At 39.0% G+C, this 16,641-nt stretch overlaps 1 protein-coding gene across 1 annotated transcript; it reads left to right on the forward strand.

Moving 5' to 3' along the window:
- LOC109822138 (heptahelical transmembrane protein 4-like) lies at positions 9,843-11,146 on the forward strand. The gene is made up of 2 exons (XM_020388300.1): positions 9,843-10,132; positions 10,232-11,146. The coding sequence occupies exons 1-2, from the start codon at positions 9,873-9,875 to the stop codon at positions 11,055-11,057; spliced, it is 1,086 nt and encodes a 361-aa protein (XP_020243889.1). The 5' UTR covers positions 9,843-9,872; the 3' UTR covers positions 11,058-11,146.

Here is a 16,641-nt window from a genome sequence, read left to right on the forward strand (position 1 = left end):
CTTAGGGATGAGGTCTGAATTTCTAATGGCAATATGGCTTCGCATCCATAAACCAAAGAAAAGGGAGTCGCTTTTGTTGGGGTTCTTACCGTTGTGTGATAGGCCCATAGACATTCGCTAAGTTTTTCGTCCTAATCACGTTGACTTTTAGAGACAAACTTTTTGAGAAGCTTCACAATGATTTTATTGAAAGCTTCTGCAAGGTCATTAGCTGGCGGATAATATGCCATTAATGCGACACTTTGGATTCTAAACTTGTTGCAGAATCTCTAGAAATTGTGGCTAACGAATAGAGTTCTATTATCGTGAACTATTCGTCTTGGTACGCCAAAGTGGTAGATAACGTGATGTTTAATAAATTTGATCATATTGAAGTCTTGACTTCTTTCAAAGGTATTACTTTAGCCCACTTGGAGAAGTAATTGGTTACTGCCAAGATAAACCGATATCCTTTGGATGTTGGTGGAGAAATAGGTCTAATGATATCTATTCCTCACATCTCAAATGGCCAAGACGGAGATGCCGGATGCAGATTCCCTAGTGCTTGATGGATGAAGTCACCATGGATCTGGCATGCATGACATTGTTTAGCATAATCGATAGCATTTGTTATTATTTTTTGTTAATAATAGTTAAGTCTTCAGAGTCGATCCCCTAACTTAGATCCGGACTGATGAGCTCTACACATTCCGTCATGGGCTTCTTTGAGAGCTTCTTGCGATTCTTTTCTGGAAAGGCAGCAAAGCAAAACTCCATTATGTGATTTTCGATACAAAATTTGAGAAACCGTATTGTAATAGAATCGAATGGCTTTCCGTTTAATGACAACCACTTCTTTGGGATCATCGGACAGTATGCCATCGGACAGTATGCCATATAAAATATAGTCGATGAACGGGAATTGCCAATCCTTCGGTTCGAGATCTGTGGAAGTTTCGCAGACGATCTTTACTGTTGCCTCTTCTGTACAGTTTTCTAGAGGGAACTTGGGGTGACACAAGTCATAATTTGAGATGAATATCTTTGCTTCTGCTTTTGGTGGTAATGTTGCCAACGAAGCTAAAGCGTCTACATACGCGATTTGTTGTCGCGGAATATATCCGATAAAGAACCCTTCGAAATTTTAGGCTAACTTTAACACCGCGAAGTGGTAAGGCACTAAGTCCTCATTACGCACTTTATATTCTCCTCGAACTTGATTCACGATGAGTTGAGAATCACCGTAAGCTTCAAGGAGTCGAATATATATTTCCTCGGCCAATTGCATTCTTAGTAGCAAGGTATTGTACTCTGCTACATTATTAGTGCATGGTTCGGTTAAGGAGAATCCTCTTGGGATCACATGACCAATTGAGGATACGAGTACAACCCCCACTCCGGTTGTGATTCTTCCATCAAGTCGTGCTCTTGATGCACTATCAAAGAACAATTTCCACACTTGCTTGGATTCTACTTGTTGGGTCATGCAAGCTTCTGTTGTCTCGTCTAGGAGATCTTCATATAACTTGCAAGACGACAGTTCAATAAAGACGGTCTCATCATGAGCATCCTCCAGGTTGTGTCGTATTTTCTGGATGGTGAACACCAAGTTTAGGCATTCTTTCTCTTAGCTTTCCCTGACACACTTGTCCACTGCTGATCGTCAAGTAGATCGAGATGAACCCATATTATCTCTCCTTTCAGAGTAGCAAGTGGTAACAACCCTTTATCTTTCTAACCATGCGGGCTAGTGTTTATCAAGTGTAGCTCCTCTTTAGGGATCGGGATCACACCGATTGGAGCTTGAACGGGTGAAAAACTCCCGAGTTGGATTGACACCTGTAGGCGTCAAAAATTACCTATAGGTCCCAAATATAGCTCAAGACAAAGAGAAGACAAAAAACATCATCATCTAAGTCGGAGAGGACTAGCCAAAGTAAAAGAAAGCAAAGAAGAGCACAAAATAATGCAGAAAAGGACTCGGAGCTGTCTCACAGTTGGTGAGACAGTCTTTACTATCTCGTGTATCCGAGGCAGAGTGCACTATCTCGGATACGCGAGATAGTGAGAGATATCTTGCCAACTGCGAGACAACTTCTCGGGTTTTCTAATGGTTATGTGACTTTTTGCGGGGACCACATGGCTCCATAACTATTGGAAAACGTTCATTAACGTTAATGAACAGTTATAGCCGTGAAATACGCCCATAACCCTTGAAAAATATGGTATTTAACACAATTCAAGTCGTGGGCGTCGGTTACAAACTGGCTAGAGCTGCCTCCTTTAGCCGAGACAGTAAACATTGTCTCGCCCAAAGGAGGTAACGACCACAAGTGGTTTCAAGTTCTTTTCGATGGTTACAGCTTCCGATCGCTTTAAATACCTACCTATACACTTGTGCACGGTACCAAGCATTGGGCACGAAGCAGAGACGAGCATTTGGCAAACTTTGAGAGCAAGAGAGAGTTATTCATCCACTTTTAAGCATCATGAAAGACTTCTGGTGTTTCCTGAGTTTAAACTTAGATTTGATCTCGAGAAGAGTGTTCATCTTACTTTGCTAAGATATTTATTTCAGTTCTTGTTTCCACGACGAAACATCAACTTTCAACCTTCTTCATTTTTGACTTGGAACGTTGATTCGTTGGACCATATATTACGCATCCCCGGCACTGGCAAAGGTTCCACGCAAGTAGAGGCTTCTACATAGGAGTTTCTGCATGTGTTTCTAGGGAACATAAGTTTTTTCTCTTTGAAAAGAAGAGTTATACACGTGTAAAGCTCATTCATTTTGTTTCTGTTAAAACGTTTTAATGGAAATGACAAAGAAAATCATATGGTAAAGGCAGTAGTTTGGATCATCTACATTCCTTACTTTTTAGGCTTTTTAACTTCAGGAAGTTTTAACTTGTCACTCTTCTGAAGTGGCTTGAATAGAGAGACCACATGCTCCTCTTTGAAGGAGTATTGATTAGATACTCTTTGCTGACCCGACGCTTTACCCTTGGCATGTGATGGTCGATGATTGGCTTCACTAGTCATACTATCTTTCCCTTTTGACCGGGAAGATTGGGCTTGGCCCCATTGTACAGGTTGCTTCTGCTTACTTTCTTCTTCATCTTCAACCCTGACAACTATTTCTTGAGCCTGTTCACTTTGGGAGACTAGTTATTTCCAGGAGTGGCACTCTGCAACTCTCATTTGGGCTGGGAGTTTGGTTTGTAAGTTGTGTCAACAGGTTTCCATCAGAGTAGACTGTGTCATACCTGTCGGACATCGCAAAACCACGCTTTGGAACCTCTCGATGAAAGATTTGGTAGGATCTTCCTTCTTCTGCTTAGTGGCAAGAAGGGTAGGGACAAAGACTTCTGTGTCGTCTTCAAAAATCTTGACAGGAAGAGTTTCACTAGATCCGTCCACTTTTGGATACATCACGTAGGCAGTTTCATGAACCATTAAAAGGCAACCCCCTTGCGGGTGCCAATGAATAAGCAAGTTAGTACAACGTTATTTGATATCACATTTTTAGTCTGTGACTTGAAATAGTAGATATGTTGGTTCAGTGACCTTGTGTCATCAAAATCTTGTAGGGTCGAGACTTTGAATTTTCGAGGATAAGGAGTTGTATCCCATTCAGTAGGATAGGGTCTAACAACTACTTCATCTTAAGGTGGGCTTCTAGTTCTTTTATTTTCGCAGACTGGAGATTCTACTCGTTCTAAGTCTCTCTCCCTTCTTTAGAGGAAGATTCCAGGTTGTGGGCTTCTTGATCAGAAGTCACACTCTCAACCACTTTTTCCTTCCCCTTTGATGTAAAGGGTCGGGATGAAGATGATCCTCCTCTTCGGGAAGATTCATGTCGAGATGGTGAATCTGTCTTTTGGGATTGGCCATGTTTGCAACAAATTGAGCCATCAGGATCTGAAGTTTATTGATAGTCTCCTGCTAAGACTTGATCATAGCTTACTGCTCATCAAGTCTTTTCACAAGATCATCAGGGTGTCCCTCCATATAAGTGGAGCTCTCATATTCTACGAAAGAGCTAGAGGATTGAGATTCTGTAATGGCTGAGTGTTTATCAGTTGACTTAATTCCTTTATCTAACTTCCGGTAGTTGACAGGATGGATGACTCCTTTTTGAGTTCGAGTGTGTTGATAGATTCCATCAGACTCACTCAGGATCTCTTTCAAGCTAGGGGACCGATCCATCTCTGACTCATTAGAGCTAGGGATTGATGATCTCCCTATACTCACCATGTTAGAAGTGACTCCTATACCCTCTAAGTGTTGGTCTCTAGTCAGTGTCCTTCCTTAAGTGCTCAGATTTACTATCTTCTCTAGGCTTTACTACGGACGCCACTCCTCTTGGAACTAACTTCATCTCTCACCACACACTTCTCTCGGTGTACAAGTGTATTACAAAGTGATCTCACAATAAATGCACAATTATAAAGTTTTGTTCTCTAATACAAGGATGAGAACTAAGTGTAGCTCACTCTCAATGATACACTCCCCACAACCCAAATATACTCAATGTGATAATACTAAAAGCTCAAGGGCGTGTGTAATAAATGAGTAAATAAAATATAAACTCAATATAAACTCTAGCTTAATGAAGATGATAATCAACAAATAATAAATATAAAGCTAGAATTAAGTTTAGAAATTCTTCTCTAAAAAACAAGATGGAGAGATGGATTAAATTGAGGCTCAAACAATGAAGATGATCTCCTCCACTTGTGAAACTTTCTTCACAAAACAAATCATAAAAAACACACTTAAACAAAACTTAAACATCCTTTTAAAAACTCTCTTAAACTTGTTTAAAACATTCTCTTGGTTACCCTTAGAAGTTAGAGGGTATGGGGTATATATAGGATTATAGAATAAGCCCCAAAACCAAGAGAAAAACAAGGAAAAAGAAAAAAAAAATAAAAACCTAAAAAACTAAAAAAACTAACTGTTAGAAAGCTATCGGTCAACTGATGAACAGTATCAGTCGACTGATGAGCTGATCGTTATAGGCAGCTAACAGCTCATCGGTTGACTGAAGAGCTTATTAGTCGACTGATGACCACATCAGTCGACTGATAGTTTATCAGTTGCAAAAACAAAAATTTTGGTACTTTCCAGACGAGTTCATCGGTCGACTGATAAAATCCATCAGTCGACTGATAACAGTTTATCAACCTAAAATGAATAGTAAAACTAGTTTTTAAACCTCTTTAAAAATAGCAAATAAATTCTAAAAATGTAAAACTTTGAGAAATGACTATAAACATGTTAATGAACATGTTACAAAAAGAATTTTTGTAATTGGACTTCCCAAATGAGAAATATTTTTATTTTGCAAAATTGTCCAAAACATGAAAAGTAAACAAGACATGTTTTTGACATTTTGACTTAAACAATGTTTTAAAAAATTTTGAATGAGTTTATAGACTTGGGAAAAGATGTAAACTAGTATAATTAAGTCCATAAACTAAGAATATAATATTTCATCGAAAATACACATATTTTGCATTCTTTTAAAATAATAAACATGATAATCAAAACTTGATTTCAATGAAATCACAATGAGCGCATATAAACATGAATATGTATTTATATATGCGTATTCAATTCATCTATATGTGACTAAACACATAGTTTATCAAAACTAAAAAATGATATATATGAAACATGTATGTATATATATAATTAAGTATATTTGTTTCATATATAAGCTTGAAATCTATAAAACCAAAACATGTGTGTGTGTATAAAACCAAAATGTGTATGTGTATATATGATTAAGCTTAAAGTATCTACACACATAATATAAACTTAAAACTAAATTACCCAAACTATCTTGATCTTCAATTTGAGCTCGTCTTGGTAAACTTTGCGGATGAAGCTTGATCTTGGATCTTGACTTGAAATGTATTGCTTCATGCCGATATTCCTTCCATCCTCCAATGGATATGATCGTGAAAACTTGATTCCATCCAACCTCTAACATATTGTTTATCTAGAATAAATAAAAAACACAAACACTAGACAAACAATATTAGTCATAAATTGTTTGTTAAAATATCATCAAAATAAAAAAGCCAACAGAAGTTTGGCACCTCTATTCATCGGGCGAAGGACCTTCTAGATGATGTTCACATAGGCATTTGGGGGTCTTCTAAGGAGGCATTATTGGGAGGTAATAGCTACTTGGTTTTCTATGTTGAAGACTATTCTAGACATTTGTGGACTGCAACCAAGTCCCGTTTGAGTGAAGTCCTAGTAGTCAATAACAGGTGGAAGAAGTGTATAGGTAGAAAGGTAAATTTACTTAGTTCTGATTTGGGTAGAAAGTACAAGAGGGATCATTTTCTGCATTTGTGCCTAGCTCAAGGCAGTTTGAGACACTTCATTGGAAAGGAAACATTAGGGTAACGAGATGAGATGGTAAATTTGATTGGTTTTTCCTTGCTGGAGAAGGATCGATGTTTGATGTCAAGTAGTAGTTTGCAGAGGAGTTTTGGTATTGAGGCTTTGACATGTTGGAGTCATCTTATTTATAGGTTGTCGTCTACCGCGATTGGAGTTTTTGGATCTGGTGGAGCTGATTTAGATTTTAGGTTGCTTCGGATATTTGGATGCCCAACATATTATCACATCGAGGATGTGAAATTTAATCCGAGTGCACATTTGGGATTCAGAGGTGTGTTTGGTTACTAGTTATGGGATTTTGGTATTATTCTGAATAGTACTGTCATATTTGACTCTCAGCATGTGGAGAGTGTTGGACAGATCATTGGGTTATCGTAGCGGTGGAGAGTGATGCTACTTAACGTTGGGTGAAGATTACTTCACGTTCTCTAGATCATTCTGTATCTATTAGGATTCTAGCTGAGGTGACACAGATTGGAGATCATGTTGATGTGGATACAGATGATGAGTTTGTTGATTCGGGTGCAGCTGGTGGACACAGTTCAGATTTGGCTATGGCCGTTGGTTCACCTCAGGTGGAGGTGTTTGGTTCGTTTTACTTTGAGGCCAGTGGGAGAGTTATCACCTGCAGCTTTGTTGGTGATGATCGTGAATGTTTGAGAATCCTTCTAGTTGATTGAGGGCCTTTGGAGGCCATTTGGTGAACTACGTGAGGCTTGATTTCTTGGGCAAGAGGATACGTAGACAGTCATTTTGATGCAGTCAGTTTGGTGAGTTGATACCGATATTTGGAATTTGTTCGCATTCTCGTTTGGGTTCTCGACTTGTTGTGGATTGAGTCTGTTTTCGTAGATTTGTTCCACTTCGTACTGGACGTAATAAGTGAGACGTTTGGTTGATATTGGTGTCGGCTCAGTTTTGAAAAAACATCGTCGAGGTAGAGAATTATTGGATAGCAGGTTCCTAATATGCTTCCTAATTTGTTTTAGTAGCAGGCTATTGAGATTCCTAATCTGTTTTGATAACATAGTTTTAAATCTGTTTTGGTAACAAGTTATTTGGATTCCTAATCTGTTTTGTTTTTTGTTTTAGAATTCCTAGTATGTTTTTGGTTTTAGGATTTCTATATATATGGAACCATTAAAAAAAGAGAGTTGAAAATGGGTTTGTTTTGTGCACAGAAAATAGAGTTTTCTAAGCAATTTGGTTAGGGTTTTGTTTGAGAGTTTTGAGAGGTTTGTTTGAGAGATTTTGAGTAAATTTGTAATCTCTATTTGTACTCTCCTTCTCTATTAGTGAAAATCCATCCCCTTCTTGCCCCATGGACGTAGGCAACTTGCCGAACCACGTAAAATTCATTTTTTTTGTGTTCGTACTGTTATTTTGATTGTGTTTGGCCTTCTCTCTCAGCGTTTGTGTTAGCCCTCGGACAACAGTATCAAGGAGGAGCCCAGAGTTCGGCCCCTCAACTTGATCGACTATAGAGGCCACAAGGGATCTCATGAGTAATGCTCCAGAGATAGAACTAGTCGTGTTTTCACGAGCCAGGTGAATATGATAGATGTTGTATTACCTAATAATTGAAAATTGAGGATAAGTAAGATCATGGACACGGATCAACCCTTGGTCTTGGGCGTCAAGGCTTCAAGTCCCTAGCACTAGGCTACTTGGAGGATATAGAGTTCATGCTTATCTGAGTTATCTCAAGTAACATTTTTTTAACTGAAAATTTGAAGAAAAAAGCAATATTCGCGGCAACTTGAATTTATCAAGAGCCGGCCACAAGAAAATGGCGCCAAATTATCTGAAGACTTAACGTCGTCCTTTCCGATAATTAGGTGATCTTCCTTGTTCTTTGATGTATTGCCTCTTGAGCGAATGGCTGCTATATTTTAAGAGTAATGTGGCTTACTTGTTTTATTTGGTTAATTTATACATATTTCTAATATGATTTAGTTCTATTTCGTAAAGGAAATTATGATGCTGATATCTCCAAACTTAATGTTTCTAATTTAAGGTGGCTGTTACTTAGAGGCTTTATTGTGGCCATCTATGTGAACTCATATTGAACTTGCAATTGCGTAATGGGGACGATTGTAGCGTGCCTAATTTGTCAAATAATATGTACATTCAAAGTCCAAACCCACAAAAAAAAGTAAGCCTGAACTTGCGTTGCTCGTGAAATGTGATACTCACAGTAGGAGAAAAGCAGTGGCTGTTGTGTGGTTGTCGACAGTTAAGATTATTAGCACGAAAAGTCAATAGTGTTTAGTAGGTTCAGACCTGTTCTCAAACCATACTAGTCTCGAGGCAATATTCATTAATTCGGATTCGGATTCGAATCTTCTTTAATTCGGAGAAACTACTACTGTATCATAACTGTTGATTTCTTTAGTGGATGATCATAATTTTCCTTTGAGTGTAAATTAGAAACATAGTGCACTTCATGCGAGTATGATAAGCGTTAGATATAAAAGGAATTATAACCATCCATTACATAAACCAACAGTTGTAGTTAACATAGTTGTCTTTCCAACTCTTTTTTTGGTAAAAGAGTATATCCAAATCCATTAATTTCACTCTTAAAAAAGAGGAAATCTGTAATCTGTTCATAACCTAAAAAGATTGATCTGAACAAGCTTAATTCATGGCATATCAACATAGAAATGTGAAGAAGAAACATATATCTTACCAAATTCATTTTTTTAGGGATTGACGCAGATGAAGAACAAACCCAGTTTTCTCTCTCTCTCTCTCTCCACCCTCCCTCTCAGGATGAGATTTAGACTATCGGATATCAAAGTTTAAAAAAGTGTAAGCTTTTACCAAATTGCTAATAAGCCTCTTTTTAAGAAGGATGCGTCGTTTGACGATCTTAAATCTCGGCTATACTATACTATGGTATATCATTTTTAAATTAAAACTTAAATGATACAAGTGGAATTTAAACCTTCACTATTTTTTTACTGTAACACTCCAGTCCCAGTCATACTTTCGTATTTAAATCTTCAATTACTCTTAATAAATAATAATATACTTTCTTATATTAACCTTTATTTATAAAAAATTGACTGTCGTTAACAACTAATTAATCTGCGCTTTGTTTGACAAATGAGCTGTATATATACGCTATAATTGACTAGAAAATTTCAAACGATTGATCTCTGATCTGGACTCAATTTAAGAGGAGCTCGTCTCACGTGTACAACCCATCATCTCTGAACTTGTCGCCTACGGTTCAATTTTCTAATCGAAACGTGCCAAATTAACTGGAGGCCAAATCAACTTCTGCCCCTAATTTGTCCTAACATAATTTGGGTTCATACTTCAGACTACTATTAATAAATGTCGCTTCTTTGAAAGTCCAACTTCTCAAATCAGCCTATATACATTACAGCATCATTCAGCTCTCTGCATCAAACCAATTCAACTTTTGCAAGTCTTCTTCTTCTTCTTCCTTGAGCTCGGCCATGGACTCTGCAGTTATGTTTGAGGAAACTTGCTCTTTCAACGGTGAAGCCAACGAAAAGCAAAGATCTACAAGTCGCAAGAGACGTGAGAAGAAGGTTGAAGGTAAAGATGCAAAATGCGAGCTCGTTGGATTCGATTCTCTACCGGAGTACTTAAAAGACAACGAGTTCATTCTAAATCACTATCGATCAGAATGGCCGATGAAGGAGACCGTACTTAGCATTTTCTCGATGCACAACGAGACTCTTAATATATGGACGTAAGAATTCTGAAAACAAGTTAGCCTATCATTTAATTTTGGTAAGTTTAGTTCTCTATCTCAATTAATTCTCAGCAACTTTGTTCATTGCTTTTGCAGGCATTTGATTGGATTCTTCATCTTCCTCGCCCTCACCATCTCTGCAATTTTCATGTTGAGTAACGAAAATTTTCTTGGCTCTCCAAATTTCGCAACGCTGCATTTTGGCTACAACATTGGCTACACCATAACGTTGCCACTTACAAACCTGTACAACATTGCTCAAGTTGCAAACGTTTCCTCTACAACCACAATGGGCCCTCAGTTGGGCCGAAGCCCGATAACCCGTTGGCCCTTCTTCGCATTTTTACTGGGGGCTATGGTCTGCCTGCTCACAAGCAGCTTATGCCACCTCCTCATGTGCCACTCCGAGAAATGCGCCTACAAAATGCTACGCCTCGACTACACGGGCATCGCCACCCTCATCGTCACCTCTTTCTACCCTGTCGTCTACTACCCGTTCATGTGCGATCCTCTTATATGCACTCTCTACATCAGCTTCATTACAGTATTCGGACTCGCGACGGTACTAGTTTCTCTAGTACCAGCCTTTCAGGCCGTTGAGTTTAGGCCCTTCCGGGCCTTGCTCTTCGTCTGCATGGCCGTATCGGGCCTAGTGCCCATCACGCACAAGGTGATCGCCATGGGCCACAGGCCCGAGGCTATTATTACCGCCAGGTACGAGTCTTTAATGGGCTTGTTCTATGGGCTCGGAGTGGTGATTTATGTGGCACGGGTACCGGAGCGATGGATGCCCGGAAAATTTGACGTTGTAGGGCATAGCCATCAGTTGTTTCATGTTCTGGTCATTGCAGGGGCTCATACGCATTATCTTGCTGGGTTAGAATACCTCAAGTGGAGGGATACTGAAGGGTGTTATGCGTGATTAGGTGAAACAAAGACTAATTTGATCCTAAATTGCTAATTGGGCCGTTCTTGGGCTAGGTTCTACCAAAAGTCGCCAAGGAGGAAATACTCAACTGTAAAGATTTGTGCGATTTCTTTTGTTTGTATATTATTCATTGATTTGATTCATTTTGAGTTTGAAGTTTCACCTCAATAGTGGTTTGCTTTAAATTTGGTGTAAACAATTAACGAAATGAACTGGAACCTATATACTTTCTCTAATGGGCAAGTTACTCTAAACCCCCAAAAAACTTTAAGCATTTTGCAGTAAACCCCAATAACTTTTAAAATATGATGCAACTCCCAATAACTTTTGTAGAAAACCCCAATATCTTTAGAGTAAATTACACAAAAAACCCACAACTTTTAAAATGCCTTATTATGTTGTTTTATGGTTCTAATTTATGGACTTTTTGTGCAAAATGCAAAAAATATTGGGGGTTTGGTGGGATTTTTGAAACTTATTGGGGGTTTAGTGTGAAACTCTGAAAATTCTTGGGGGTTTAGTGAAATTTACTCTTCTCTCACAGAAGGAGTAAATATACATATACACATAATAAAAAGTGAACATGATTGACTTCACACAAATATGGGACAAATTTTCAAAACCAACCCGTTTCATGTTTTAATTGCAAAAAAAAACCTGTTTCCAATTTATTTAGAAAAACCGACCTGGTTTCAGCACAGTCGCTGAAACCAGGTCGGTTTTTCTAAAAAACTTTACGAAACTTCACGGGAGTTCAACTCCCGTGAAGTTTAGTACTCTTTTAAACTTCACGGGAGTTGAACTCCCCCTAACTTCTCTCCCGTCCCAACCGCCGCCGTCCACGTCAGTTCCGACCCCAGCCCCCCAAATCCGACCTCCAAAGCCCTAATCCAACTGTCGGAACCCCTTTTCGACCGCCGGCCCTTGATTCCGACCGCCGGAACCGCCGTCGTCGCCGAATTTCGACAGATTGAGGGTAAATTCCTCCCAAAATTAGATTTTCTCTTAATTTCTTGTATTTTCTCGCTATTTAATGGTGATTACATGTAAAAAATTATATTTTAGAATTTAATTGTGAAATTTTTATGAATTATGTGAAGAAAACTTAAATAATTTTGTCGATTTAGAGGGTAAATTATCAATAATGTAAAAAATAGTGTTACTACATATGTATGACATCTAATTTATTTTAAAAAAATAGTGTTATCAATAATTTTGTCGATTTTAGAATTTCATTGTGAATAAGTTATGAAATTATAAAAAAATCTAAAAATTAGTACTATATGACATCAATTAGATTTGAGAATTTAATTGTGAATTTTATGAATTATGTGAAAAAAACTTAAATTATTTTGTCGAGTTAGAGGGTAAATTATCAATAATGTAAAAAATAGTGTTACTACATATGTATGACATCGGTATATGAATCGGTATATGAATTTGAAAAAAATTATGGTTCCCTAAAATTGATATAGGATTTAATTGTAAGTAACAATAAATTTTTAAAGTCTTTTCGTGTAATATTGATCTTGAATGTTTTACTCTTCAGAGGTAATGATGAACGATCGAATCATAATTTTGTGTTCGTATGATGAGAAGATTAAATACCTCGAAAATAATATGCCCGTTTATGAAGGAGGTACGACGAGACCATTGTTTATAACAAAATCGTGTACTTTCGATGAGTTGGTTAATGAATTGTACAAACTTACATTAACCAACTCACGTGAGTATCACCTTAATGTTATTTGCAATTATCCTGTTGTGAAGAACGGGACAAGCGGCATTCAAATATCAAGTGACTACGATATGAGTCTTATTGGAGTCTTACATGACGAGAAGCGTTCGATTGAATTGTTCATTAAAAAACATCAAAGGAATTTGGGCAAATCGTTGAATTATGACGGAATGTATTCCCGCATGTTGGAGGACCCTGATGTTGATTCCGATGGCTTTTTATCTCCTCAACAAGATGAAGGTTAGACACAATCACAATATATGAGCGGTCCTTCGCTTGTGGGCACTTCGAATGCGGTCGATACTAACACGGGAGTTCAAGAAGATAATGCAAGTGTTGAATCTGAGAATGATGATGAAGAGGAGGGCTTACAAATTAATAGCATCACCTTGATAAATCGTGATGAAGGGGACAACCACCACATTGACGGGTGTTATGCTAATAATGGGTATGTTGTCTTAGAGGATCCGTCGCCCGATGAACTTCAAGGAGAAGAATGGATCGATAACTCCGTGATGGAAAGTGTTCCTATTGGCACTAATAGCGGTCATGATACACAGGGCGAGGACTTCTCATTCGTGAAGGGAGATCTATATGAGAGCAAAGAGAAATTGATCCATGCGCTTTGCTCGTACGCCATTGCAAAAAATGTCAAGTTTAGGCCAACAAAAAATAATACTACAAGCTATAATGCGGTTTGTTTCTATCGCAGAGATGGCGATGATGAAGATATTGGTGGACACCACGACGGCAATGCGAAATGTCCGTGGAAGCTTAATTCACGCTCCGGTGTAAGAGTAGGCGGGCAATTCAAAATCACGGCATACAACGGACTCCACACTTGTAGCAATCCTCGATTAGAGATGAATAACAAGAATGCATCCTCTTCCTTCATATATCGATTGATTTTACCGTATCTGAGGGAGGATCTTGATCTAAGGTCGAAAGATATTCGTCTTCTAATGCAAAAAGCCACCAACTTGGATGTATCATATCACAAGTATTGGAATGCTAGGAGGAAGGCGATGATAAAAATATTCGGTGGTTGGGATAAATCGTATGAGATCTTACCTCATTATCTTGAAGCACTCAAAAGAGAAAAATCCAGGAACTGTCTACGAAGTATCTTCGGACCCCGTTGATGGCGGAGATCGGCGGTTCACCGGTGTATTTTGGGCATTTGGGCCTTGTATTGAGGGGTTTCGATATTGTCGTCCTCTTCTTAGCATTGATGACACCCACTTATACGGTAAGTACAAAGGTGTTTTGCTTGTTGCCACCGGAGTTGATGCGGATGGCGGTTTGTTTCCTTTGGCGTTTGCAGTGGTTGATATTGAAAACACAGAGAATTGGGCGTGGTTTTTTGCATGCATTAGATATCATATCCCTAGTGTGGGTGCGCGGTCGATTACATTCATATCTGATAGGATGAAAGAAATTCCAAGAGCACTCCAACGTCATTTCCCGTCACCACATGCACATCGTTATTGCTTACGACATATTAGGGACAACTTCAAGAAGAAATTTGGAAACGGTCAGGTTCAAGATCTTCTTTGGCAAGCCGGCTGTGCAACAGAAAAATTAGTTTATGACCAAATACGAGAGAGGATTAAGTTTATCTCCCGAGCTGCACATGATTGGATCGAAACTAGTTTGGGACCACACAATGTTGATAAGTGGGCTTTATGTGAAGATGGTGGGAGACGGTTTTGTATGATGACTACGAAAGCTTCAGAGAGTTTCAATGGGTGCTCAGGGGAGCACGCGGTATGCCAATACAGTCACTAGTTACTAAAATATTCTACAGACTTAATAACTTCTTTCTACAACGTCGCGAACTTGGTGAAAATATCCGCTCGGAGCTCACACCGAAAAATGATGAAATGTTAACGGCTCGGATTGTACAAGCTCGATCCTTTCATGTCGTAAGATACAGTTTTAATGAATGAGAAGTCATTGAGGGAATATCACATAGGGAAAATCGCTCTTATAAAGTTAACATGTTAGTGGATCACTCGTGTACGTGCACTTGCAACGTACCGCAATTACAATGGATTCCTTGTTCACATGTTGTCGCGGCTTGTTCTGATCTACAAGGTGGTGCGGGGATTTCACACTATGAGTTTGTCGAAGCTTGGTATTCTACTTACAACTATCGACAAACATACAAAGAGTGTTTTCGACCACCATATGATAGTCGATATTGGACACAAGACGGGCCACTGATATTGCCTCCTTTGTATAAAAGGTCGGCGGGGCGCCCTCGTTCCGTACGAATTAGAAATTGTATGGATGACGGTCGTGAAGGAGTTAGGAGGAGAAATAAGTGTAGTAGATGCGATCAACCGGGCCATAAGAAAAATAATTGTCCAGTTAGGATTAGGCGTTGATGTTGTAATTTGTAGCGGTTTCGATCTGTGTTTTCTTCCGTATGTTATTTGTGATTGTTAAATGTTAGGGGTTTCGTTCTGTGTTTGTTTCCGTGTGTCATTTGTGATTGTAATTTGTAGCGGTTTTCGTGAGTTGTTTGTTTCCGTATCTCATTTGTGATTGTAATTTGTATGGTTTCGTACTATGTTATATAAATTTAATGTTTGGTTTCGAGTTATTGCTTTCTTCACGTTGCGCATTCGTTTGTTGTTTATATATAACTAGATGAGTATTTTAACATAAAGATCTAACACATTGTGCATTGTCTTCTAATATAATTCTCAGTTATATTCATTATGGATCCAGGACCGATATGCCCTGACGTTTTGACCCTCCAGGCGAGCCACGTTTCAGATTATATTGGCTCAGGACAGGTAAAACATCTTTTGTATATGCTAGTTAGCATTGGCACTAATTTTAATTTTTTGCATTATACTTAATCTATTCTTTTTGACGTGTAGCCCGTACCAGATATCACCATGATCGAGCATTTCCAGAGCCATTCAGCTTGGGTCATTGAGGATGAGAGAGTTCTAGCGCTGATCTCTCAGGCTGGTTTTCGGGAGTGTTCGACGGTTCGATATATCAGGCTTGATTGGCCGCTTATCACTGCTTTGATTGAGAGGTGGAGGCCAGAGACTAACACCTTTCACATGCATATAGGGGAGTGCACCAAGTTACGGGCACCGATGATCATAGTTGGCCGGAGGTATGTGCCCGGCTTCTTGGATAGGTTCCGGACTTGAGGAGTGGTGCGATGAAGCTATCGTGGCTTCGTCAGACATTTCAGGACGACATACCAGAGGATGCCAGTATGGAGACGCTTCAGTTCCATGCTCGTGCTTACATATTGCACATGATTGTTCGCCGGAAAATTCGTTGCTTTCTTCATTGATGTCATTGCTATCTTGAATAACAGTTTTTCGGTTACAGAAGATCCGGTCTTTTTTAGATCCAGTTATAATGATTTTTTAGATCCGGTTACAATAAAAATCAAAAATAAAGAAAATTAAAAAAAAATTACAACTTTTTCTCTTTTGTCGAACAAATCGCGAGCTCCTGTTATTCGGTCACTCGCTTTGGTGGGTTGTTTGCCTACGCCGGGGTTGTTTGCCATGGACCACCGCGCGATCTAGATCCGAACAGATCTACGCAGTATAACGGGTATTATTTCACGAAGGAAATAATAGCCGGGGAGGATTGATTCACCAAGGAAACAATCGTCCAAGTCTCGGGATCTAAGACCAAGCTTAGATCCGGAGTGTAACAACGTAGATCTGAGATCTCGATCCCCTCGAACTCCTGCCTTTTGTGATGCGGGTGCTCGCCAAGAATCGGATCCGGACAGTGGAGACCCTATACACCGCCGGAGCTGGATATGCATTCTCTTGCACCCATCTGCTGAGATAG

This window comes from Asparagus officinalis, chromosome 8 (genome assembly GCF_001876935.1).
Source record: "Asparagus officinalis chromosome 8, Aspof.V1, whole genome shotgun sequence".
NCBI classification, from domain to species: domain Eukaryota; kingdom Viridiplantae; phylum Streptophyta; class Magnoliopsida; order Asparagales; family Asparagaceae; genus Asparagus; species Asparagus officinalis.

Coding starts and splice junctions, on each gene's coding strand:
- LOC109822138 (XM_020388300.1), top strand. CDS start 9,873: ATGGACTCTGCAGTTATGTTTGAGGAAACTTGCTCTTTCAACGGTGAA. Junction 10,133..10,231: donor GAGACTCTTAATATATGGAC/GTAAGAATTCTG, acceptor TTGCTTTTGCAG/GCATTTGATTGGATTCTTCA.